Genomic DNA, 24,578 nt, shown 5'->3' on the forward strand with positions numbered 1-24,578 from the left:
GATGTTCACCCGACCCCCATTTTTTATTGCGGATTACATTGCTTCCGCAGCCAGAGTTGCATTCTAAAGCAAGGCGGACAGTCCCCTGAACAGTTTACGCACAACAATGACCCCGAATACTGATTTACACCCCTAATACGCTGAAGATCGTCACCCGACCCCCATTTTTTATTGCGGAGTTCATTGCTCCCGCAGCCATATTTGCATTCCAAAGCAAGGCGGACAGTCCCCGGAACAGTTTACGCACAACGATGACCCCCAATACTGATTTTCACCCCTAATACGCTGAAGATGGTCACCCGACCCCCAATATTTTGTTGCGGATTACATTGCTCACGCAGCAGGGTTGCAGCATTTTAAAGCAATGCGGAGAGTCCAAGGAACAGTTTACACACACCAATGACCCCGAATACTGATTAACACACCTAATACGCTGAGAATGGTCACCCGACCCCCATTTTTATTGCGGATTTCATTGCTCCCGCAGCCATATTTGCATTCCAAAGCAAGGCGGACAGTCCCCGGAACAGTTTTTGGAGGCCTTTGGACTTGCTTAATGCATAGACGTTTAAAAGAATGCATGCTGTTTAAATGCCCAAATGAGTGCCAGCCAAACACTTTTTGCACCGACTCTTACCCATTGGGGCATTACATACATTTTTTTACTGTATAGCATGTTTATCGTGTATTGCTTGAAAACGGTTTTTATAACTGCAATCGTGTCAAAATACTTTAATATAAAAAGTGATTTAATTCACGTTGATCAATATTTTTTTACTGGCATTGAATCGCTTTTTTGTTCTTTGTATTATACACATGTTGTTAACAGTATACAGATTTAATTCGTGACAGACGACAAAATAAATACTGATGTACACTCAAACCATAAAACTTGCTTTAATTCTGAAACAATGTATTTGTAGCAGTATATGAAAAGTGACGGATGTGACCTGTCTAAAATGTAATGAAAATCATGATATAATATGTTATTATACCTTATGTGATTTTCCCATTCAGAATTCTAAAATACACGCTATGAGCAAATGCGTAATGTTACCCCGTGACATAACGATTGTTCCATGTGATAGTAAACTTTTAAACTTACGTAATTTAAGTACTGATCGTTAGGCGCTTTTTAAAATATGTTACAATCAAGCGCTTGTAGTTTTTGCAGACGAGATCATCTGTCAGATTTGACAGATTCGAAAATTGGATGTAAATAAACGGTTGCTTCGTTGTCCGAGTCGGATATAGTTGATTTAGATGGCTCAAAAGATTCTGCAAGTACAAAACGTTGTATAAAACAAAGCGTTAAGCTCTTCGTGCGTATCTTGGCAAAGAAAACATTAAGCGAAACCTTCGAATAAATGCCAAAATATATGCTCAACAACCACTTGTGAATGTTTTTCGCATCAGTTAGGACTGAAAATTGAGAGCATTTGAGGAAATCAACCATGCATTTAGTGAAATATGGACACTATCAACAAAACAAAGTAAATATACTCGCAGTAAAAATGGAGAGGATCAGTGGAACATAGAGAAGAGATTGCTGACCATGACCTAAAGAAGCTGAAAGATCAAGCCAACATTGTTTTTGACATTTCCAATCCTTGTTGCCTTCAAAATAAGGTAAATAGAGTAACATTAATTAATGTTATTTATTTGTTGTCAAACCTCTAATGAGGACTTAGACATTTTGTGCATCAAACCTTCTAGTTGAACTTAATGTCAACAGTCATAATTATATTGACATTAATGTCCCTGCTGTTTTCTGCATTTATAGGGTGAACCGTATGCATGGTTTTTAATGGTCTGAAACATTTTAAAAAGTGACAGCGTTTGACTAAGCCATTAAAACTTCCACCATTAAACTTAAACCTAAAAATGTTATGGTAAACCCTATTCTAAGACACAATGCGTTTAAATGCGATAATTTAATGACTGTTTCATTTTGCGACTATGGACACGTATTGAATAGTTGCAAATTGAAATATTGTAAAGAAACGGAAATGACGTAACATCGGTAATTGCGTTAGAATAGTTATGTAAGCGATTGTGAAAGTTCTAGTCTGATCCTCTTCTGGAGTTCGAACATGGATTCCCCGGGTAAGAGGTCGTTTTTTGGTTCAGGAGTTCAAACACACAATTTGTTTTGGTCTCGGTATTGTTTAACAACAGCATGTGAATTGATTTTCATTTAATAAAGTGTAACATTTTTCTTTCACCTGTGTCGATGGGTCAGAGAAAACTTGAGACAAATGACGAAATCAACATTTGCTGTGGAGGTTGACGCTTCTGGACGTGAATAAGTACGCCAAGATATAGATGAAGCCGACTAGAATCATGGGTGAGTAAACTATAATTGAGTGTTTTTCCTTGTTATTGTATATTCACATGCATATTACGGTAATGTACGTATTGACATGCCTCTTTTAAATGGAATCTTTTTTTAAAGAAAATGTTTAATAATATAAACAAAACTTTTCCTGGAAAACTATATTTGCATTCAATGCATCAGTTAAAGATGTTTAAAAATATATAATAATGAAATTATTTCAAGCACTGAAGATCTTCGTGTAAGATTGATGATTGATGTTTGCTTATTGCAAGCGTTTTACAGGTTTTGTTAAATTAAAATGACTAACATAGAATTTGGAGTCATTGCTATGCGTAAACTGTTCCGGGGACAGTCCGCGTTGCTTTTGAATGTAACGCTAGCTGAATGAGCATTTCCGGAATAATAAAAATGGTGGTCGGGTGACCTATCTCCGCGTATTAGGGGTGCAATTCAGTGTTCGGGCCATATCTGTGCTTTAACTATTCTGGGGACTGTCCGCGTTGCCTAAGAATGCAACTCAGAATAACACATTGAGGTCGGGTGACCATCCTCAGCGTATTATGGGTTTGATTTATTATTCGGGTTCATTGCTGTGCGAAAACTGTTCAGGGGTCTGTTCGCGTTGCTTTAGAATGCAACTCTGGCAGCATGAGCAATGTTATCCGGAATAAGAAATGGGGGTCGGGTGACAATCCTCATCGTTTTAGGGGTGTTATTGAGTATTCAGGGTCATTGCTGTGCTTAAACATTTTAGCGAACTGTCTGCTTTGCTATAGAATGCAACTCTGGCTGCATGAACAATGTAGTAGGAATACAATATGGGGATTGTGAGACCTTCCTCAGCGTATTAGGGAAGATTTTCAGCATTCGATGTCATTTATGTGTGTAAACTGCTATGGGGTATGTGCGCGTTGCTTTCGAATGCAACTCTGGCTACATCAGCAATGTAACCCGGAATAATACAATTGGGGGTCGGGTGACCGTCCTCACCGTTTTAGGGGTGTAATTCAGTATTCGGTGTCGTTGCCGTTCGTAAACTGTTAGGGGGACAGTCCCCTTTGCTATAGAGTGCTACACTGGCGGCATGAGCAATGTTAATAGGAATTAAATAATTTGGGGTCGGGTGACCATCCTCAGCGTATCAGGGTTGTATTTCAGTATTAAGGGTTATTGCTGTGCGTAAACTGTTCAGTTCCATATTTGCGTTGCTCTAGTATGCTACTCTGGCAGCTTGAGCTATGTAATTCGGAATAAAAAAGGGTCGGGTGACCATCCTCAGCGTATTAGGGGTGCAAATCAGTATTCGCGGTGATTGCTGTGCGTTAACTGTTCAGGGGACTGTCTTCGTTGCTTTAGAATGCAACGCGGCTGCATGAGCAATGCAATCCGGAATAAGAAAAATGCGACCGGGTAACCCTGCTCAGCGTATTAGGGGTGTAATTCAGTATTCGGAGTCATTGATGTGTGCAAACTGTTCAGGGGACTGTCCGCGTTGCTTTAGAGTGCAAATCTGGCTACATAGACAATAAAGTCCGAAATAAAAGAATTGGGATCGGGTTAACATCGTCTGCGTATTTGGGATGTCATTCAGTATTCGGTGTCATTGCTGTGAGTTAACTATTCAATGGACTGTCTGCGTTGTTTTATAATGCACCTCTGGCGGCTTGAGCAATGTAATGCGGAATAAACAAAAATGAGAGTCGAGTGACCATCATCAGTGTCTTAGGGGTGTAAATCAGTATTCGGGGTCATTGGTGTGCGTAAACTTTTGAGAGGACTGTCTGCGGTTGGTTTAGAATGCAACTCTGGCTGCATGAGCAAGGTAATCCGGAATACAAATTGGGGGTCGGATGACCATCGTCAGCGTATTAGGGGTGTTATTCAGTTTTATTTGTCATTGTTGTGTGTACTGCTAAGGGGACTGTCCGCGATTCTTTCGAATGCAACTCTGGCTGCATAAGCATTGTAATACGGAATAAAACATTCGGGTCGAGTGACCATCCTCAGCGTAATGGGGTTGGAATTCAGTATTCGGGGTCATTGACATGTATTAGCTGTTCAGGGGGTGTTATTCAGTTTTGTTTGTCATTGTCGTGTTTATACTGCTAAAGGGACTTTCCGCTATCCTTTAGGATGCAATTCTGGCTGCATGAGCATTGCAATCCGGGATAAAACATTCGGGGCGAGTGACCATGCTCCGGTACTTTCTGCGTTGCTTAAAATTCAACGCTGCCTGCATGAGCAACGTAATCCGGAATAAAAAATAGGGGTCGAGTTCTCAGTTCTCAGCTTTTAAGGGGAGCAATTTTGCAATTTTGCTGTGCGAAAACTGTTCATGGGAATGTCCGCGTAATCATCCTTAGCGTAGTAGGGGTGTAATGCAGTATTCGGGGTCATTGCTCTACTTCTGTTCAGGGGACTGTCCGCGTTACTTTAGAATGCAACTCTGGCTGCATTAACAATGTAATCCAGAGTAAAACAAAATGAGGGTCGGGTGATTATCCTCAGCGTATTAGGGGTGTTATTAAGCATTCGGGTTCATTGTTGTGTGTAAACTGTTAAGGGGACTGTCCGCGTTGCTTAAGAATGCAACTCTGGCTATATCAGCAATGTAACCCGGAATAATACAATTGGGTGTCCATCATCAGCGTTTCAGGGGTGTCATTCAGTATTTGGGGTCTTTGCTGTTCGTTAGCTGTTCAGGGAACTTTCCGCTGTGCTTTAAAACGCCACTCTGGCTGCATGAGCATTGAAATCAGGAATAACAGAATGGGGGTCGGGTGACCATCCTCTGCGTATTAGAGGTGTTATTCAGTATTTGAGATCATAGCTGTGCGTATACTGTTCAGGGGACTGTCCGCGTGCCTTTAGAATGCAAATCTATTCGCAAGCTCAATGCAATCCGGAATACAAAATGGGGTTCTCGCGTCCGTCCTCAGCAAATTAGGGGCGTAATTCAGTAACTGGGATCATTGCTGTACTTAAACTGTTCAGTCTGCCATGCTTTAGAATGCAACTCTGGCTGGATGAGCAATGCAACCGGTATAAAAAATGGGGGTCGGGTGACCATCATCAGCGTATAAGGAGTGTAATTCAGTATTCAGGGTCATTGCTGTGCGTTAATCGTTCGTGCGACTCTCCGCTTTGCTTTAGAATGCAACTCTGGCTGCATGAGCTATGTAATCTGGAATGAAAAATGGGATCTGGTTAACATCCTCAGCATGTTAGGGGTGTAATTCAGTATTTGGGGTCTTTGCTGTGCGTTTACTGTTCAGGGGACTGTCCGCCTTTCTTTAAAATGGCACTCTGGCTGCATTAGCAATAAAATCCGGAATAAGAAAATTGGGGTCGGGTGACCATCCTCTGCGAATTAGGAGTGTAATTCAGTGTTCGGGCTCATTGCTGTGCGTAAACTGTTCAGGGGACTGTCCGCATTGCTTTAGAAGAATGACAGCTTTCAATTTATCACGCATCGATATTCAACTCAAACTCGTTACTTACGCTTTTGAAAAACATCAGATTTCTAAACTTTTCTGTTTGGTTCCAGCTTTCAGATATTTTTGTGATGACGATATAAATCAAGCTACAACACTTAATTCTGGGAAATAATGTTCTTAGAAAATGTGCAATATACAACCATGGTTATAGTTTGTTTAAAAAATTTATATGTAAATTATAAATTAAATCATATTTTTATTCGTATAATGGAGCATGTTGAGTTATGTTCGGTGTCTCATATTTGGAGGGTTAGTCTAAGAAACACTTAAAAGTTTTTGGGCATTGTTACGAATACAGGTTTCCTTGCACATTAAAAAAGATAAGCGAGGTTTTTCTTGGACGGCCAGTGTCCCAGAGAATTATATTTAACCTTATCATTTTACATGCCTTACTGTTTCAAAAACATATGTTTTTCGATAGGATTGTGAAATACTCATTTTGGCGGGGGGGGAGTGATTTATGTGTACTAATGAACATGTTATAAAAGGATAACGTTATGTATGAAAATACGTAAAAATGATGGTCTGGTTTAATATACACGCAAAGAAGTTAATAGTAATAGTATACTCTTGTGTTTTGACGTTTTGTTGTTGTCACCCCCTTGTTTCTGTTGTTGCCACAAATAAACTGGACTCGTCAGGTAAGTGTGAGTTAAGACAATCAATGACATAACTAAAACCACAAACTGTTGCAGAAATCGATTATCTAACTTTTCATGAATAATATAGCAACTGGATTGCTGAATTCTATGCATATCGAAATTTGCAAACACAACATAATGTCAGATCTCTATCAATTTATTAACACATACTTTATATGATGCTACATACAATCATTGAATCAGCAGTTCATTACAAATACTTGCGTTGTTAAATGTATTGTTTGACTAACAAAGACAAATAAATCAATTATACGCCAAAACACTAATAAAAATGTACTAAATTTGTAATTTTGTAAAAACAAGTTTCCAATACCTTTTTTGTAAAAAGGTCGTCAAACTTTTATTATTTTCTCATCGGGTTGTCATAAGTGGCACCAAGTCAACGTGAGCTTAGTACCCACACAGCGTAAAGTTGGCAACGTGGCAGCCAGGAAAATTGAATTAGACAGAAAGGTTGCGTTAATTTGGCAGCATATCATCTTTGTGGTGTGAATATGGCAGCCCGACATCATTAAATCAGCAACGTTGCATTCAGACAAATTGAACTTGGTAGCCAGGTGGCGTTAACTTGGCAGCGTAGAATCCTTAAGGTGTGAGCATAGCAGCCACAAGTCCAGGCATTGTCAAATCGGCGGCCTAGCAGCCTTGTATCTTAGTGGCCTAATTACAAAGCTTCATATTGTAAGTTTAAATTAAAACAAAACCAGTTTTGATACTTTGGATGTATTTTGTGATTCAAATGGATCTCTGTTCCGGAATGTATTAGTCTATATTTCATTGAATTTCATAGCATTCTACCTTACTTTCATTACTCAGTTTGGCTAGTAGGGGCATACCTAGACATAATCAAGTACTCCGGGGCGTACATATCAATTTCGGTTCCCCTTAAATGGCAAGTGCTTCAATCTTAAAATCAGGACATTGGAAGGCTGAGTGGGTGTATATACTAATTCATTTTAATTTTACTAAATATTGGCAGAATTCTTTAAATTGATTCTTTCATTGCTGTAGTCTAATTTATTTCCTCCATAAGGGACATAACGCTACCCATTAACACCCCATCAACTTCTATAAACTAAACTTTTGACATACCGTCACATGTCCACTTCCACCTAATAGTTGGGGTTACAATTTCAAATAATTCGGGTGTGTCCCTTACTAGTACATTTTGCCTCTATTGTCTTCACAAACAATGTTTAGGTGACGAAGACAATAACGACTGACATACCACTGAGTAATGTTAAGTAAAACAAAGCAATTTGTTCTCAAGTGACCTTCATATTATATTGATAATACTTTGATTTATTTTTATTGTTTTTATTCAAATAATATAGTGATGTACTTCTGGATACAATATTATACATAGGTTTGCACAGGATTCGCAATTTTGATGCCAGTGTGTTCTTGACGATAGTTGATTACTTAAGCGTATTCTCATTTCACTATTACATTCATGTACAACATAATCTTTACTGTCAGAAAGAAGCAACTTATTTTCAAATATGTTATTTATTTTATACCCATTATAAATCCACAGGCAATACATATCGTAAGATACAGTATTCGGTATTCCACTCTGCTGATAAAATGCCTTATTAAAACAAAATGACATTTCTTATGAAGTCATGTGTTTCTTTAAGTTAATTAAACCAGTAATGTATATAATAAACCGGACATAACTTCAGAAAAACGAAAAAGGCAGTTTGCATTACCATTGCCTTATTTTTGTTTTCTAAAAATGTCATCGATCAGAAGTTTACCAATATGATCATAATTGACACTCTTCATGAACTCAATAATATTTTTCCTAATAGTGTTTGATTTGTTCGTTTCAATAAGGAAAACATCTACATTCACCTTATCCCAGTCAATAGATTTCAAAATGTGTAATTCGGCGCCCTCCACATCCAACGAGAAAAAGTCAATCTGCCACACCCCTATAGCACCAAGCAGGTCTTGCAAAGAGTGACAAGTAACAGTAACCTTTTCGCCGTATTGGGCACCGCCCCCTTTGGTGCCTAACCTCTTGATATCATTTCTATGTGCGTCTGTCATGAAAATAGCTGCGCTCGTAAGATAGTCCGCTAGAACGAAAGTCATGTTCGACATATCAGCACTTATACAACAATTCACAGTGTAACATGCTCGATTCTTTTGTATAAGGTTTGAGTATAGATATGGATTTGCCTCGATAAGTAAACCTGTCCAATTTCGCTCCATTTCAAAGAACAAAGTGTTTGACAGCTTTTCGCCATCATACCCGCCTAATTCGATGAAGAAACCATTCCTCTTTTGTTTCAGTAGTCGATCTATCTCTATGTCTTGACCGAACTGCGACCACGTTTTCTGAAAGGCCTTTATTCCTCCTGGAAAGTGTAATTGGTGAGCATTGCCTCCTTTTCGGTCAGTTATGTGTAGCTCTTTCATTTGTTCATAGCTTAAACTTTCGTGTACAAGTAATCCAGCACTAAATTTCTTTAAGTACGTATCAACTCCCATCTTTTTCCGAAAGTTCAATAGAAGAAGTATCATGCATAAGAGCAACACTATTACAAAAACTCTATTCTCTCTTCTAGTCATGTTGTCGTTATTCAAGCAAGCAGTGACGTGTTCGCTATTGAAAGCAATTTCCATCATATATCAAAAGGCAATTACGTATTTGTCTAGGTTTAATCAATACGTGTTAAATGATAGCAACATATCATTCGTATATAATGGTTATCTGTGTAAAACATTTGTGTAACAGATGAATTCGATCGTATATGTTCGTGACTTTTGGGATAACCCATTCGGAGCTCCTCGGCCATTCATATTGAAAACAACCTCGGATGTATGCCGGTACATCAGTTGAAGTAGTTCGTATTTTTTTAATTAAATCATTAATTAAATGTAGTGTTTTAGAGTTGTATTTATTGATTGTCAGTGAAGAGTATTATTGCAAACATAATTAAGATTCCCAAGAGTTAAGTCATCAAGTTTAACTGCTAAATAAAATGAATACGCAGCTCAAGATTCCTCTAAATATTTGTATCATATGTATGTATGTATGTAAAAACGATCATGAGGCTTTTGAAGATTGGATCCTTTACCTACGTAACCAACGTTCAGATAAACAACTTCATTCTGCTCAAATTGCAAAAGCATCTATATCGCTTAAAATAAATATACACACTGCTTTTATAATTGTGAGTTTGTTCTGCATTGTATTTGGATACAATTTATGTGTTCAACATGAAAACTGGTTGTCGAGTTCGGGACACTGCAAGTCAGCTTGCCTGATAGTGATGCATCAATCTGCATTTTATTATTTGAACATATGCTACGAAGATAAGGGATGACATCTTTAAAAGCCTCGTCATCGTCTAACATCTAGCATAAACATATTCACGAATTCAGATCCTTTTCTTAACACAAATGAATATTAAAATATGGCCTTGTTACTTATATATTGTTCCTTAATTATAATAAATAAAAAAAGTGATGTGCAGTTGTAATACAACCACATTGCAACTAAGACAACGTTGGACAATTTTCTTTCTGAACTTTCTTTCTCTCATTTCTTAAAGTATTAAGAATCTCAAACGCATGTTCCATCAGAGTATTCATCATCATCATCATCATCATCATCATCATCATCATCATCACCATCATCAAAAGGATTTTTTTATAAAATAATTTCTAAACTACAGAACAACTCCATAGTGTTAATATCTTCAATTGGTCGCAGTGGAAGATACTTGTATTCAAACTCGAGTGCGTGATATTTTGTGGAAACGGGGTTTACCGGTGTTCCCTGAAAAAATCCGAATCAATGGTTTGGATACAACTATTTTCCACGACGGACCATGGAACATGCATTTTCGCAATCCGTTTACAGGGAAAATAGATATCTTAAGTTGTTGGGACTCTTTTGACATGTATGCACCGATGTCTGTAACATTGGCAAAGGATGTAAACACGACCAATTAATGAATGTCTTGGATTCACAAATAATGAGTTGACATTATTAGTGAATTTAAAAAAACACATCCGTATACCTATATCAATTATTTTTATGAAGTAAAAACTTATAGTGGAACACGACAAGTCGCAACTTGGCTTCAGACCTTTTATGACGGTTTAACAGTACTGTTGTTTTTTTAATTTAAGAAAATATGCATAACAGTATAATGGCGTCTGTATAAATACTATTAACATTAAGATTAATTAGTGGACTGAGTATAAATTGCTTACCAGATATATTTTCCGTATTTATTTTCCGAACTTGAAAGTAGATCCGTAATACATGGTTACTAACATCCTTCTTCAAGAAAGATTAATTTATGAATTAGAGTAACAGGAAAAAAGTTCAAAAACACTCGAATAAATAATATTAATTAACGTAAGATTAATTTTTGAATTGGAGCAGCAGTGAACATGTTTAAAGAACACTCTGCAATCTATAAAATCGAATAAATACGATCGATTAATGTTGACCTATAAAAGAAACACCGCGAGTGACAGCCTAGTTAGTTAAAAAAACAGTAATACTACTAACAATAAAAGCAAACAGTCACCAGTAACATCTCTTCTCGAATTATGAAACGAAATATATTAAGTGTACAAAAGAAAATAAGTGCTTCTAGCACAACCTAAACCCCTGGCGTTTTGTCTTCCATTTTCGTGACCATTTTTATCGGAACATGTAAAAACGACCACATATATGAGTTTGTGCTCGAGGTGTTGCGTGATTGGTAGTTTCTGTACATCTGATAATGGATTTATGTTTATTGTAAGCTTTAGATTTTTATACATTTATGTTTCGAAATATTAAATATTGTTATGTGGATTTTTTGGTTCAAAATATCCAGTATTGCAAAAGTTATTATACAATTCCGCGAACCTCTGGGACACATTTTTGAAGATAACATAAAATATCAATGATCATTAAACACATTCTGGACTTGTCTTAATTCATATCCCTATTTCCTGTGTATTTCAATTAAAACAAATAAACAGCAGATTGGTTTACTTAAAAATTCTGGAGCATGCAGAATTGAAAATATCTATAAACCCTGTCTCCTCTTTAATGAAGTGTGCTGTATTTTGATATTTTTCAAAAGTACATGCTTAAATGATGATAACAGTTTTGGGGTTAAAGTCTGACTGTTTGCATGGAAAACCTTAATGAGGCTTAAACATTAAAATGTAAATGACTTAAACTTTAAACTAATAACGTACTTTAATTTTACTTCCTGTTATAAAGGATAGACATATATATTTACATAATGAACAGTCCTCCCTTAAGCTGATGAATACTGAATTGATTTTGCTTCCTTCTATGCTCGATAGACGTGTATGTTTACGTTCTTAAGTCCTCACTTAACCTCATATTTAAAGAACTCAAATTCAAGTGTTTTCCTTAATGAAAGATAAAATGTTTAGAAATAAGCGCTTTTGTGCTTTTTATACATGATTTAATATGGAAATATTGAATATGAGAGTGTTGTATTGGATAAAAATGCTCGCAATGGCTTTAGAATGTACAGGTGAGTACACTAATTCAAATATTCAGATTAACGTTATCTACAAAATATAAGATTAAATAATAATAATCTCCCTGCCTAACAGTTTACATTAAAGCATGTGCAACCTGTTTGTTCAATAATTAATTGCCTGGACATAGTTCAAAGCACGAACTCTACTACATTGAGCCGATGTTTAAAAGCTTTATTAAAGCTAACAACCTGGTTTATGACAACTTTGTTAATTTTTATACACTGAATAATTGATGATGTGCTCGCATACACAAACAACAAATATGTTGATTACACATGTTGATTGAAACACACAATAAATAGAAAGACCTGGTAATTTTTCAGCTATCATTACCATGAGGGCAGACCAAAAGTATGTGCCAATTGGAGGCGATGTACACGTGTCATGTATAAGCGATGTGAAAAGAATAAGTATACAGATATTTAATGGAAAAATACTTATTTCAATGTGTTCGATATTCGGCTGCCAGATTGTGGATCCAGAATCTGCGACAACAGTTCCTGTGAATGATGCCACAAATGCGGGGTACGATAAAGTTAGTTTTGAGTTGAGAAATTTCCAAATTAAAGACAGTGGGACATACTCGTGCAAGGACAGAAACAACATCACTGTACAAGGCAGCGTGACTATCACCCATGCAGGTTTGTGTTAACTTGCTTTATTATCCCTTAGAAACAATACCACCAGTGTTCACGCACGCCGTGTGCATTCTTCAGCAAAATACACTTATATTACAATATCATTTCAATTTGAAACGAACATCAATACGTGCACATTATAAAACAGACTAAGAAAAAACAAACATTGTACAGCCGAACCTCGTTTGCCCTAACTCGCATTGCTCCAATTACTCGTTGGCTCGATCTGGATGTTGATAACTGATTTCTTCATACTGAATCTAAGCATTCCCGCTTGGCTTAATTTGTTTGAGACTCGAGGTATTTTCGCCGAGGCTCGACTGTACTTACTTCTCTGTTCGAAAAATCTTGATTCAATGAACAAATATAATTGCTATTTCCAATGAGTTTACTTTTAAAATGAATTGTATGAAACTGAAATTGTTATTGTTTTGTGTATTACACGTTTGACTTATTTGTAACTGCTATCATCTTGGCAGTATATTTAAAATTTAAAAGTATTTGATAACTGATATACTTGAACTCTATTAATTTTATTTCATAGCCGAATTGATTTCTTAACTTATTCACGCCTGCTTTTCGTATAAATCAGTTTATGTACGTCACCGAGTTATTAAAATGGTATATAGTACGATATTCATATATGCTTTGTTTAAAGCGGTTTTGCCATGACAAACACATTGATATCAGGATGTTTTTAAAGTTTTTTGTAGGTTTCAACCCTCTCACGCCTGTTATTGGCCAAATCTTCCAAAATAATATTTATAATTATATCTAATAATAATAAAAATATATAAAATACACGGTTACAATTTTGTCATGAGTAATTTATAAGTTACATAAATACATTATTTAGTAAAAAGTTAAAGATTTATCACTCAAAAGGTATGTCTGATATACATGTGTATGAATTGAATTTGAATACGAATGTCACTTGCTTTAAATTGCATTGATAATTATTTTATTTGCAAAAGAATTTTTCTTAATATCTTGGATTACTTCATTTGAAAGACGTAGTTTTGAAGCGTATAATGAATCAAATATGGCAGCTCGGCTAAAAGAAAATGCATCATTAAATTTCACATAAATAATAAAAAAACAAGTGCTTCATAATAGAAATAATAGAAAAACCCGTTTAATAATTGATGATTTGCGACGGTATATTTGATTTGTTGTGTTTTTAAATATTTTAATGGTTTAGCCTTTACCATTGAACTTATTTGAGACCTTAAATAACTTTAAGCACAGTTAATCCTATATTAATATACTGGGACACTTATATGTCATAATGTTTCTAGTTCCCATCACCATGGTGACGTTGAGACCGAGCTTTGACCCAATGAACGTAGTAGAGGGTGTACCTTCTACCTTCTCCTGCGTCACATCCGAGAGCCGCCCACCTGCTACTGTGTCCTGGTTCAAGGGGATTGATGACATCACAGCATTTAGCAATAACGTTACCACGACCTTCATAACAACCAGCACTCTGACATACACCCCTTCCAGGGACGACCAGGGGAAGAGAATCCGGTGTGAGGGCAACAATGGTGGAACAACGGTGACATCCCAGGTCAAGCCTCAGGCAAATATTCAGTGTATGCTAAAAGAGTTTTTTTTCGATATTTCATGTTTCACAATTGTCCGTATTTACAAATGTTGATGTCTACTAGCAACGGAAATATATCCTGATAAAGTGACAGTTTAAACCATCTACAATTTCAATGTTTCATTTGTTTGAGCCCGTTCCATTGTAAAATTTAACCGTTATTTAGCACAGTGTCGGAAAAGAAAATCACTAACGTCATTTCAGTCATATAGTAATGTACCTAAAATGGCACTATTTTCCAGTTAAATATCAAGTTACTTTTGATGTAGAATAGTTATGGGCATGAAATAGAAAACGAAACTCATTTACGAGTTTCAACTTTAGGTATAACTCGTTGAAATATATTGTTAAATTTCACCAAATGACAATATGAATCTTAAAGATATGACGGTCAGAACTCACTTCAGTTATAAAAGAACAAAAATGAGAACATCTTGGTCATCAATTTGTGTCAATCTTAATGAATTGAGTGTAAGTATAACTTTGAATCCGATTCACAAGCAAAATACCTCATCGGTTACAAGATTGGTATATAACAATTGTATAATTATCCATAAAAATGAGAATAGTTAGTTAGGGAAAATAATACCTTAACTATCTTTATGGTGACAAAATTGAAAATGTGTTTTTAAGGTAGATGCCCTTAGTATTTTTATTGGGTAGTATCAAAAATGTTGGCACCTGGCAACATTTCAAATCTTTATTCGTTTTGGACATTTTGGACACACAGGAACTAAATAGTTCATTTATTGTTTCATATACCCCCCCACCACACACACACACACGCGCACACACACACGCACACACACACACACACACACACACACAGAATTGTTACAAGTTTCGTATTATAACATTGTCAGGAAAAACTTACAGATTAATATTTTTCTGTACGAGTAGTTAACGGAAAAAAAGTTATTTTAACTATAGTGTTTGTTATTAGTAATCATGTAAATAAAAAGGGAACGGAATATTGTTTTGAGTCCTGGAGTAGATTTAAATTCATGTCTTATTTACATTTTAGTCGGTCCTAGTATTCCTGACTGTGACTACGCCGGAACAGATGCCCCATCAACAATAATGATACGCGAGGGCTGGAATTTTTCCTTGGATTGCACTACTAGCGGAAACCCACCAGCCAGCCTGACATGGACCCACCCTGGACCGGGACCAAACAGTCCACTTACGCTCGCAAACATTCAGAAAATTCATAATGGAGCATTTACCGTGACCAGTAGCAATACATTGACCCCGTCTGGAAAAACTGATATTCTGAAATCAAACTCCACTTCATATGTTGTTCAAGTGATGTGTAAGTTGTTTATACTCGTTGTATTGTGATTTTGCTCCGTTATGTTCAACACTGTTTCACTACTGTTATTTCTTCAGATCCTCCAGCGTCCATACAATGCACAGTTGGATCTGCCTCATCTCTTGGATCAGGAATACTGCGGGTTGTCAAAGACAGCACATTTACCATTAGTTGTTCTGCCGATAGTTTTCCGGCTTTAACTTGGGGATGGTCGTGGTCAGGTGGCAGTGGATCCAACTATCAACTGTCTGTTCCAAACATTCAGACTGAAGGGCCGTTTATAGTAACTGCGCGGAATACAATGACGTTAACAAATGGTAGTACAGAGACAGGTCGAAATCAGAACGAATACAGCTTACAACTCCTATGTAAGATATTTAATCGATTAATTTAAATGTGTGTATGTACCTGTTACAATTTTGTTAATAAACGAAATATGATTAAAACATTTATCTCTAATGAAAGTCATATTTACTGTTGTCTCCATGTTTTCTAGACCCCCCAAGCAGACCTGTGTTTCACTTAGGCGGAACAACTGGGCCTCGTATTACAGGAAACAACCTCTCTGTTATCCGGGGCAAGTCGACAAGCGTAGCATGCATATCCACGGGGGACCCTGAGCCCACGTACTCCTCCTGGAATGGATCTGATCCATTGTGGACGTTCACCGCTAACATGGACACCTCGAGGACGTGTTTTGCCTCTAACACTCTTAACCCGACCGGATTTAAAGAGGAGCTTCGGACCAGATCGAGCGCACTGAATATTAAAGTAATGTGTGAGTAGTTCGTTAAATTTCGTTGTGATGAACATGCTTGTCAATATGTAACTAATACACTTATGCAATTTTAAATCTAGTGTATCTTTCGAACATAACAGGTGGAGTTGGGCGGTATCGACGAGTAAACATCAAAGTAACTCAACACCAATTTGCAAAACTTGATCAGTCCAAACATCATTAAAACATAATAAACGTGAACATGTATATCAGTTTATATAGGAAATATTATTTTCCATACAAAATATTATATATACAGGGACACGCCAAATGGCAAAAATATAGCAGATACCCTGTTGAGATACAGTGAGCTAAGGCCGAACAGACATTGAACGAGATAATCACAATGTACAAATACATAGTCATTCCCCCCTTAATACATCAAAATACTAATAACTGTCGGGGTCACCGCCTTGAAACGGTCAACGAAACATTGGGAGTTTGAACTAGTTGATGGATATTCAACTTCATACTTGTCCAAACTGATCTACATATATAATTCAATCAGAGGTAGCATTACTTTGAAGACTGGGCAGAAAAACGCAGTGCAAACAGGTAACACATTGAGTCGTTTATTCTTTACGTAATTTCAGATGGGGCTTCAATCACATACTTTGCTATTACGGGACTTGAAGGCAGAGATGAAGTCGTTTTGTTTGAGGATTCTCGCGTTAGCTTTAATTGTGCAGTAGATAGTAACCCTGGTTCATATATTGAAATACTTAGGGATGGACAGTCCCTCAAACAAGTGGGCAGTGCACATGAACTGAGTCTCGTGATTGAAAGAGTTAAATGTGAAGATGATAGCATCTACACGTGTACAGGACGTAACGTTCACGACTCCGCACCTGTTACGAGGACTTTAACAGTTTTTGTCAAATGTAGGTTTGGAATTCAAATGAAGTTTGTAAAATATAGTATGTTTATCTATTATATAAAACAGTAGCGCTAAACATCTTGTTTACATAATAATTTTACTTAATTCCTAATTCAAATTCTTAAAAAAAAGCGTTTTCATTTTAACTAGCTCTTCATCGTTTGTTATTTCAAAATAAATATGTGTAATATTTGAGTTAGAAGAAAATATTTCTGGTTGTGTATATTTGACGTCGATCTAATTCACTAAATATGTGTTCTCGTTGATTTCTAGGCTCTCCGCGTGCTTCCACGGCCTCACCTTCAGTTTCTCTTGTGACCAGCGTAACCGGCGTACCCGCAAATTTGACCTTCAACTTAGTAGCATATCCGCGCCCTAATATATCGGATTTTCGATGGGAGAAACAAGACGTGTCTGGGGATGGATGGACAATCATTCATAACAAGCAGAACGTGAAAACAGATGTATCAATCAATAGGCTTCAAACAAGCATATCATTCACCAGCGTACAGAAGGACGACTTTGGTTACTATAGAGTAAACGTGAGCAATGAACTAGGACGTACTTCAGAAATATTCCATCTTCAATCGCAAGGTTCGTATTTTGAAAATTTTGTATTGTATAACTTATCAATAATATTTTCTTATATGTATATGATTGATGCTAATGAATCACTTTTGGCTTTAACGCGGATTTATGTTATACTGAACTGTGTTAACACTAGCTAACGATGTGTTGTCTGTCATCTCGTTGTATATTTAGTTCGTTAATTAACGTCATTTCCATTGTTATAGTAAATGTTATTCAGTGTTAAAAAAGGCGAAAAGAAAAGTATATGTATATTTGTATTCAATACTTTTATTAAAAACATTAAATATGCGTCATTAATGAATATTGATACTTAATTTTTAAACGGTTTGGATATATTCATACAAAAATCGACAAAGGAAGATATCAAATTAGATAGATAGATAGAAATATAGATTTATTTCTGTACAAAATATTTAAAACATGGTTACATTATGCATGATTAAAACATCAAGCATATTAAGTAAAATAATCCGTGTCAGCCACATTGTACAAATAGGATATCACAAAAAAGGAATTATAAATCCCTTATTTCCATTGTGGTCCTTGTGGTAAAAAAGGGCTTGACATACACACATTTAGATTATAAAATACGAAACAGACTGGAAACGACAACTCTCATAATTGTAATGCCAAGGAGTTTGCAGTGAGGGATTTAAGCCTCTGTTTTGACTCAAATGATATAGTTTCTGTTTTACCAACGTGTAATGATAGTTTGTTGCAGATGAGTCTGCACGCACTCACAAATCCCAGCTCATAGCTTAGAGTAGACTCTATCTCGTGTTTCTGTTTACCATTTGAATTGAAGCTCAAATGTCTCAAAGCCAGGCTTCTAAAACTAAGGCGTGCCTAAACAAAATAGCTCAAACAATTACCATTATGTCGTTTTCAAACTTTAAAAAGAATTGAAAGCTATTTTGTTTGAGCAGTGAACAGCATATCATTGCGTAGCGAATGGTACGGAATACACATGTTTAATATTGTCTATTCTTCAAGTAATGTAATGTTGTGAACAGACATTTGATAAATTGCTTAAACCAAACACTTCGAGTAAATCTTGTTTATGATTAGTTTTTAAAATTATTCTCCATTTGAAGCCAATATAGAAAGTAGTTCTAACTTCATTTCCTAGTAAGGTTAATGTAAATTGAATCCACCATAAACACATCACCATTAAATCAAAAAAAACTGTAGCCCGAACGCAAGAATGTAAACCTATGTTTATACTATATATATTTGCTAAACCATGCCTTATGTATCAATCAAATGTATCGGACACTAATAGTTGCATGGTGTTACAGCGTTAATACGTACACCTTATTTAGGTCCTTACTACCAGAAGAGGTTTACAGCCCGTCTGATTTTGTTAAGCGTCTTTGATATCCAAGCGATCAAAACTACATGTCATTTTTCTATTGTTTTAAATTGCAATTTCGTTTGATTTAGGTATATAGTTGGATTTATTCGGGTATAAAAGATAACGTTCTATCTCAATGACGTATAATTTGTGTCTGATTTTAAACAAATCGGTTACTAGGTTTTGAGATGCCTATCTCGAAATTGAAAAGTAAGAAATCAGCCTTGCGATTTTTTATACCGATATTAGAATTATGTATATGCTAATTTGTACTGATATTACTATTCCACTGGTTCCATATAATTGAAAAAAGACAATAGAATATTAAATCGAGAACCTATTTTTGTTTAATTAATTGAAATCCAAAATACAAGTCTTTGATCAAAAGAGACTTTGTTTAGAATCAGGCCCAAGTTCTGGTCCAGTTATTGGCGGTGCTGTTGGTGGAAGTATAGGAGCGGTCGTTGCCATAATTGTGGTCGTAGTTGTTCTTAGAAGGAAGTATACACACAAGTGTAACATAAAAAGGAAAACAGGTATGTAGATTAAAATATATCTTACTGGACCCTTTCCGTTATCTTACATTCATTTCATTACTTTTTAGGTGTCTTTGAAACCAATAATAGTCCGTAACGCTGTGTTTTTAACTATTAGTCTACGTCTGAATAATATTGTTTTCATAGTGTACAAAGGTGAATAGAAATTGACAAGCATACTTGACTAAATATTGCAGAAAATGATGAAAAGTCAAAGCTACTTTTTGCATGCAATATCATACGTCCATGACTGTATTTGATTTTCGACAACATGTGTCCTTTTCTTTAACTGCATTCTTTATTGCAGATGTTCCTCCTGGGAAATCCGTGTAAGTTTATGCAAGTGTTTTTATTGAACCCTCCTCCTGGGAAATCCGTGTAAGTTTATGCAAGTGTTTTTTTTATTGAACCCCGGGTAATGTTTCCGGCATGGGTAAGAAAACAACAGACACGACATGGTTGATCAAAAACAAGACATGTTTATGGATAAAATTATCTGAACCTCTTCGCCCCTAAAACCTTGAGGATTTATTTCTTTAAGATAAATTAGCGAGATAACAATAAATACATCAGTCATAAAGTAATGAAAGATATAGATGTGTTTTCTTTATTTATGTTTGAGGTGAGTCCTGATGGTAGTAAGGCTTAGATTGTCTTATTTCGGGGATTAGTGTCATGGTTTTATTTAAGTAATACCAGACTGCTACAAAGGAGTTGAGGCCAATTATTTATATATTTTATGTTCAGATCCTGTGCAGTCAATCCTGGTCAAGTCACAGCTCAGACGCAGGAGGATATATCCCTGGCAACTAACGCATCGGTGTACGATATTCTAGGTTAGTGGCATATACTACTTATTTTAAAATACAAGCTACCTATGATGGGTTTAACCGTAACGGTTGTTACAACCATGCTGTGAGCAACATACCAAGAAGCAGATTAGAATTGTGTCGAATTGGAATCGTTATGGCCCGATTATTTTCATTCTCTTATATAATTCCTTGTTGTTTATATACAGTTTTATTTGTTGATTTCCACTATTTAGTAACGATGGCATTGACACGGATTGCATCTTTTTCGTTTTATTTTTAGAACTTTAATAAAATGCGTACGTGTATATATATTTCAATTCCTTTTTATCGTATTGTTTACAAGTGTGTTTCCGTATTTCTTTTACAGATATAAGAGATGTAAGGTATGTTAAACAAATGAAAATGATACATTCAAACGTAACAGACGTTTTATGTATACATTTCAAATGCCGATATACGTACAATGTATATGGAATGTATACACTTTATCAAGTTTTTTTGCAATTACATGATTTATCTATTGTATTTCAAACTCTCTTTTCATGGTTACGATTTCCTTGACATCGTTAAAGATAACTGATGTGTTCAATAGTGTTTTAGTGTGATATACTTGCATCATATTTCCAAATTGCATGGCTTCAGCCAATTTTGATATAAGGTATGACTATTTAAATTTTAGACCCGACAGTTCGCACGAGTACATGCCGTTAGAAGAGTCCAGTTTAAAGTCAAATACTAACTACGAAAACGTCAAATAAGGTATACAAATGTAATATAAGTTAGAGTGTGTGTTCGTTTTCTATACACTATTACAAAAGATTGTGTGTTCATGTATTCACAAACTGTGTGAACAAGTACTAATACTGTTTTACATTTTAATCGAGTATAATTTTAATAGAAGTATTTATATTAAACTAGTTTTATAGTATGGCATATTTACGACAAAATATGGTAGAAAATCAGGCAGCTTTATATTTATTTAAACAAATTGTATCTGATATTGCTTTTTGTTTCAAATCTTAACATACTCAATGCTTTTGTAACCTTTACTTGCTTTAGAAATATAAAGGCAGCAATGTCTTCATATTTCTTTTTATATGATTACAGAGGACCCGATTTTCAAAAACAAATGTGCTGAAGAACACTGTGCAGTCGGTGCTTTAAGTACAATAATTGAACCCAAAGAACATCCCGCACCGTTCAAGGCTTGAGCGTGCTTGTGACAGTGCCATCGTCTTTGTCAGCCTATTCTTCTTTTCTTTTCGTCTTTACATTACCTCCCAGATCAGAAAGGTAAAGATTACTGGACGAGCGTAATCGTGCAATAATTATCGTGCGGATAAATTACAACATATTCCACATATACGCACACACGTTATGGAACACTGTCCTTGGTGAAAACAGTTTTTTAACACTACCGTCGATATGATATGACACGAGCGTACAGGGGAAATCAAGATGTATTTGATGGATAATAAGTATTTTTCACTTGAAAGGGGAATTAATTTGTGCAGAGTATAGAGTGCCATTGAGACAATGGATTCACAAAGCTTAGTTGACTATTGTATTGTTAGTCAAAAGCTTAGATCTGTTTGTTTCATTTATTACGCACGAGCCTAATTTAATATCTGGTCACTCAGCTGTGTTCGAATTTTCAATATTTGGAAAAAGGCAACTAATACAATAGAAAAAAGAAATGAAAGCGAACCAAATTAATTAATATATTCTTAAGAAAGTTTTGACTATAAATGGATTAATCGGTTTTAAGATTCCACTGAATAATCCAATAATTATCCACGCACGTATATACAATAACTGATTTTTGTCTATTTATATAATAAGTATTTTGCCTTTTATTAACTTTGTATTCCTTTGTTTTGTTTTTCCACGTGTTTGTTAAATACCCGGAAGTAAACAATATCACGTGACCAAAAGTTAACATCCACTAGTTATATTGATATGCTTACTAGTAACTTATTTGTTACACTTTTGTTAGGCACTTATTAATGTATCACTAGTCAAATAAACAAACCAATTATATATGCAATGTTTATGTATATATGTCTGTTCGTATTTGAGTAATATGCATTGAATTCTGTTGAAATGTTTGATCAAAGATCATTTTAACCTAATTCAAACATATAGTTTGTATATACTATTATACTTCTTATATTAGTATAAGTGATAGTTTTTAACAGTATTAAGCTAAGTGTGTTTGCTGTGTTACAAATATTATGAAATTAATTGTTGCGTCTGAAAATAGTTTATACTGCACACTTTACTAACTATATACATGTTACAGCAATAAGTATAACTTGATATATTTATCTTGTTAAGTTTTGTTTGCATGCTAGTGCATATTTCAACGATAGTATTTCTTCAATATCGTTATTAGTATTTTGTACTGTTTCATTCTCATCTGGTATTGACTTTATAATTGTTTACACACTAAGCTTGAGATAATAAGTGCGAATACCGATAAACAACTTCGACTCTCAGAACAGTCGGAAGTCAGAATGTGTTTCCATACTATGAAAAGAAAATGAAATTAAAGACATTTCATTAAGAAATTGTTAAAGAGAAAAGGGTAAAGCTTTCTTGTAACGAAAGAAAGATAATAAATTATACATAGAACTCATTTCTGAGTAAAATCTGAAGTATAAGGACTGGTTGTTTGATATAATCACTTTTAGATAATAGCTGAAACTAACTCATGCATAATAGAGACAAGAACAAAGTGGCACGCCGTTTGAGTGAAATGTACATGTATGACACATTAGAAAAATAGCAAGAAGTAAAGAAACAAATGCGCTGCTCTCCTGTCACCCATGCGACATAAGATATACTTTAAATCCAACAAACCAACCTCTAGGTTATGTCTAATCCAAAACCAACGAAACAAAAAGAAATATCCGAGTGCTTCCTTTTAAAAACTGTGGTACTGACAGTCACGTGGAATACGAATCGATGCGTTTTTAAAAACAAACAGCGGGAAACATTTCACACCGGATTGGTTGTTGCAATATGATCAAAGAGAACCAATTGACAATGAGAACCAGAACATGGAACAGTACAGCTTATGGACTTGTCTACTTTATTATGTAAGGGAAATAATGAGTACTCAACATACGAATGTGAACGATAAAAGTACATGCTTAAATAGTAACAAACGACTTTGTTACATTATCTTCCATGGGTCGTGTAGTGGCCAATCAGAGCCCAGTATTGATAAACCCGCCTCTGTGTATGATAAGCCCGCCTCTGGCTAACAGTTGCATGTATGTTGATAGTTCAGTTATTGGTTAGATTCAAGATCGTGTGCGTATGAGTATGAATGTAATAAAGCTATCTTAAACCATCCCGTTTTGGGTCTGTTATATATATTACACTGACAACATTACAGGTCGTAGCGGAAAATAGATGCATGCAAACCCAATGCAAGATACTTCATGGAAACGAGGTTTACCATTTGGATATAACTATCTTCAACGAACGGTCATGGTCGATCTTTCTCATTCCGTTTTCAGGGAACATAAATACTTAAAGTTGTTGTTGGAACGCTTTTGGGACTTCTGCGCCGACGAGTGTAGTAATTAGCCTCTAGCGATGTCACAAACCGGACAAATAAATGAATTTCACAGATCCGAAAATCATTTGTATCTAGTAAATACATCCTTAGACATATAAATATATACTCATCCAAATAAGAAACGATACCATATTAATATTTCTATTATTTCTATAAAAAATTAATAAATATTCTTAAAAGTTAATTAAAATTAAGTGGTTATAGTTCGTACATGTAAATCATAGGGATTAGCTAAATTCATTAATGCATTTAAGTAAACGACATAGCTTTAGATTTTCACATGCTGCACGAGGTACGAGGTACATGGTGTAAGGGTTGAAGTACAGTTGAAGAAAAACACATTAATTATCCGGTAACTTTCTTAACAAGTATGCCAAGTTTGTCTACTGATGAACGTAATCGGGCTATTGGTATGCTACAGGCAGGTGCATGTCATGGTGACGTCGCTGC

At 35.5% G+C, this 24,578-nt stretch overlaps 2 protein-coding genes across 3 annotated transcripts; one reads left to right on the plus strand and one right to left on the minus strand.

Annotated features, from left to right (window-relative positions):
- Positions 1-6,671: 6,671 nt before the first annotated feature.
- Positions 6,672-9,155, minus strand: LOC128238292 (uncharacterized). The gene has a single exon (XM_052954064.1). It carries the CDS (start codon positions 9,132-9,134, stop codon positions 8,217-8,219), a length of 918 nt encoding a protein of 305 aa, XP_052810024.1. The 5' UTR covers positions 9,135-9,155; the 3' UTR covers positions 6,672-8,216.
- A 2,030-nt stretch (positions 9,156-11,185) lies between these two features.
- LOC128210589 (hemicentin-1-like) lies at positions 11,186-23,897 on the plus strand. 2 transcript variants are annotated; one of them, XM_052915041.1, is made up of 15 exons: positions 11,186-11,268; positions 11,891-12,025; positions 12,359-12,676; positions 13,972-14,268; positions 15,304-15,591; positions 15,669-15,959; positions 16,088-16,369; positions 16,963-17,250; positions 17,520-17,840; positions 19,593-19,727; positions 20,035-20,056; positions 20,475-20,563; positions 20,907-20,922; positions 21,219-21,298; positions 21,647-23,897. In XM_052915041.1, the coding sequence occupies exons 2-14, from the start codon at positions 11,959-11,961 to the stop codon at positions 21,295-21,297; spliced, it is 2,493 nt and encodes an 830-aa protein (XP_052771001.1). In that variant the 5' UTR covers positions 11,186-11,268; positions 11,891-11,958; the 3' UTR covers position 21,298; positions 21,647-23,897. The 2 variants fall into 2 exon arrangements, with proteins under 2 accessions (XP_052771001.1, XP_052770936.1); XM_052914976.1 differs by lacking the exon at positions 11,186-11,268 and having other exon boundaries at positions 11,849-12,025.
- Positions 23,898-24,578: the final 681 nt, after the last annotated feature.

This window comes from Mya arenaria, chromosome 1 (genome assembly GCF_026914265.1).
Source record: "Mya arenaria isolate MELC-2E11 chromosome 1, ASM2691426v1".
In the NCBI taxonomy this organism is placed as follows: domain Eukaryota; kingdom Metazoa; phylum Mollusca; class Bivalvia; order Myida; family Myidae; genus Mya; species Mya arenaria.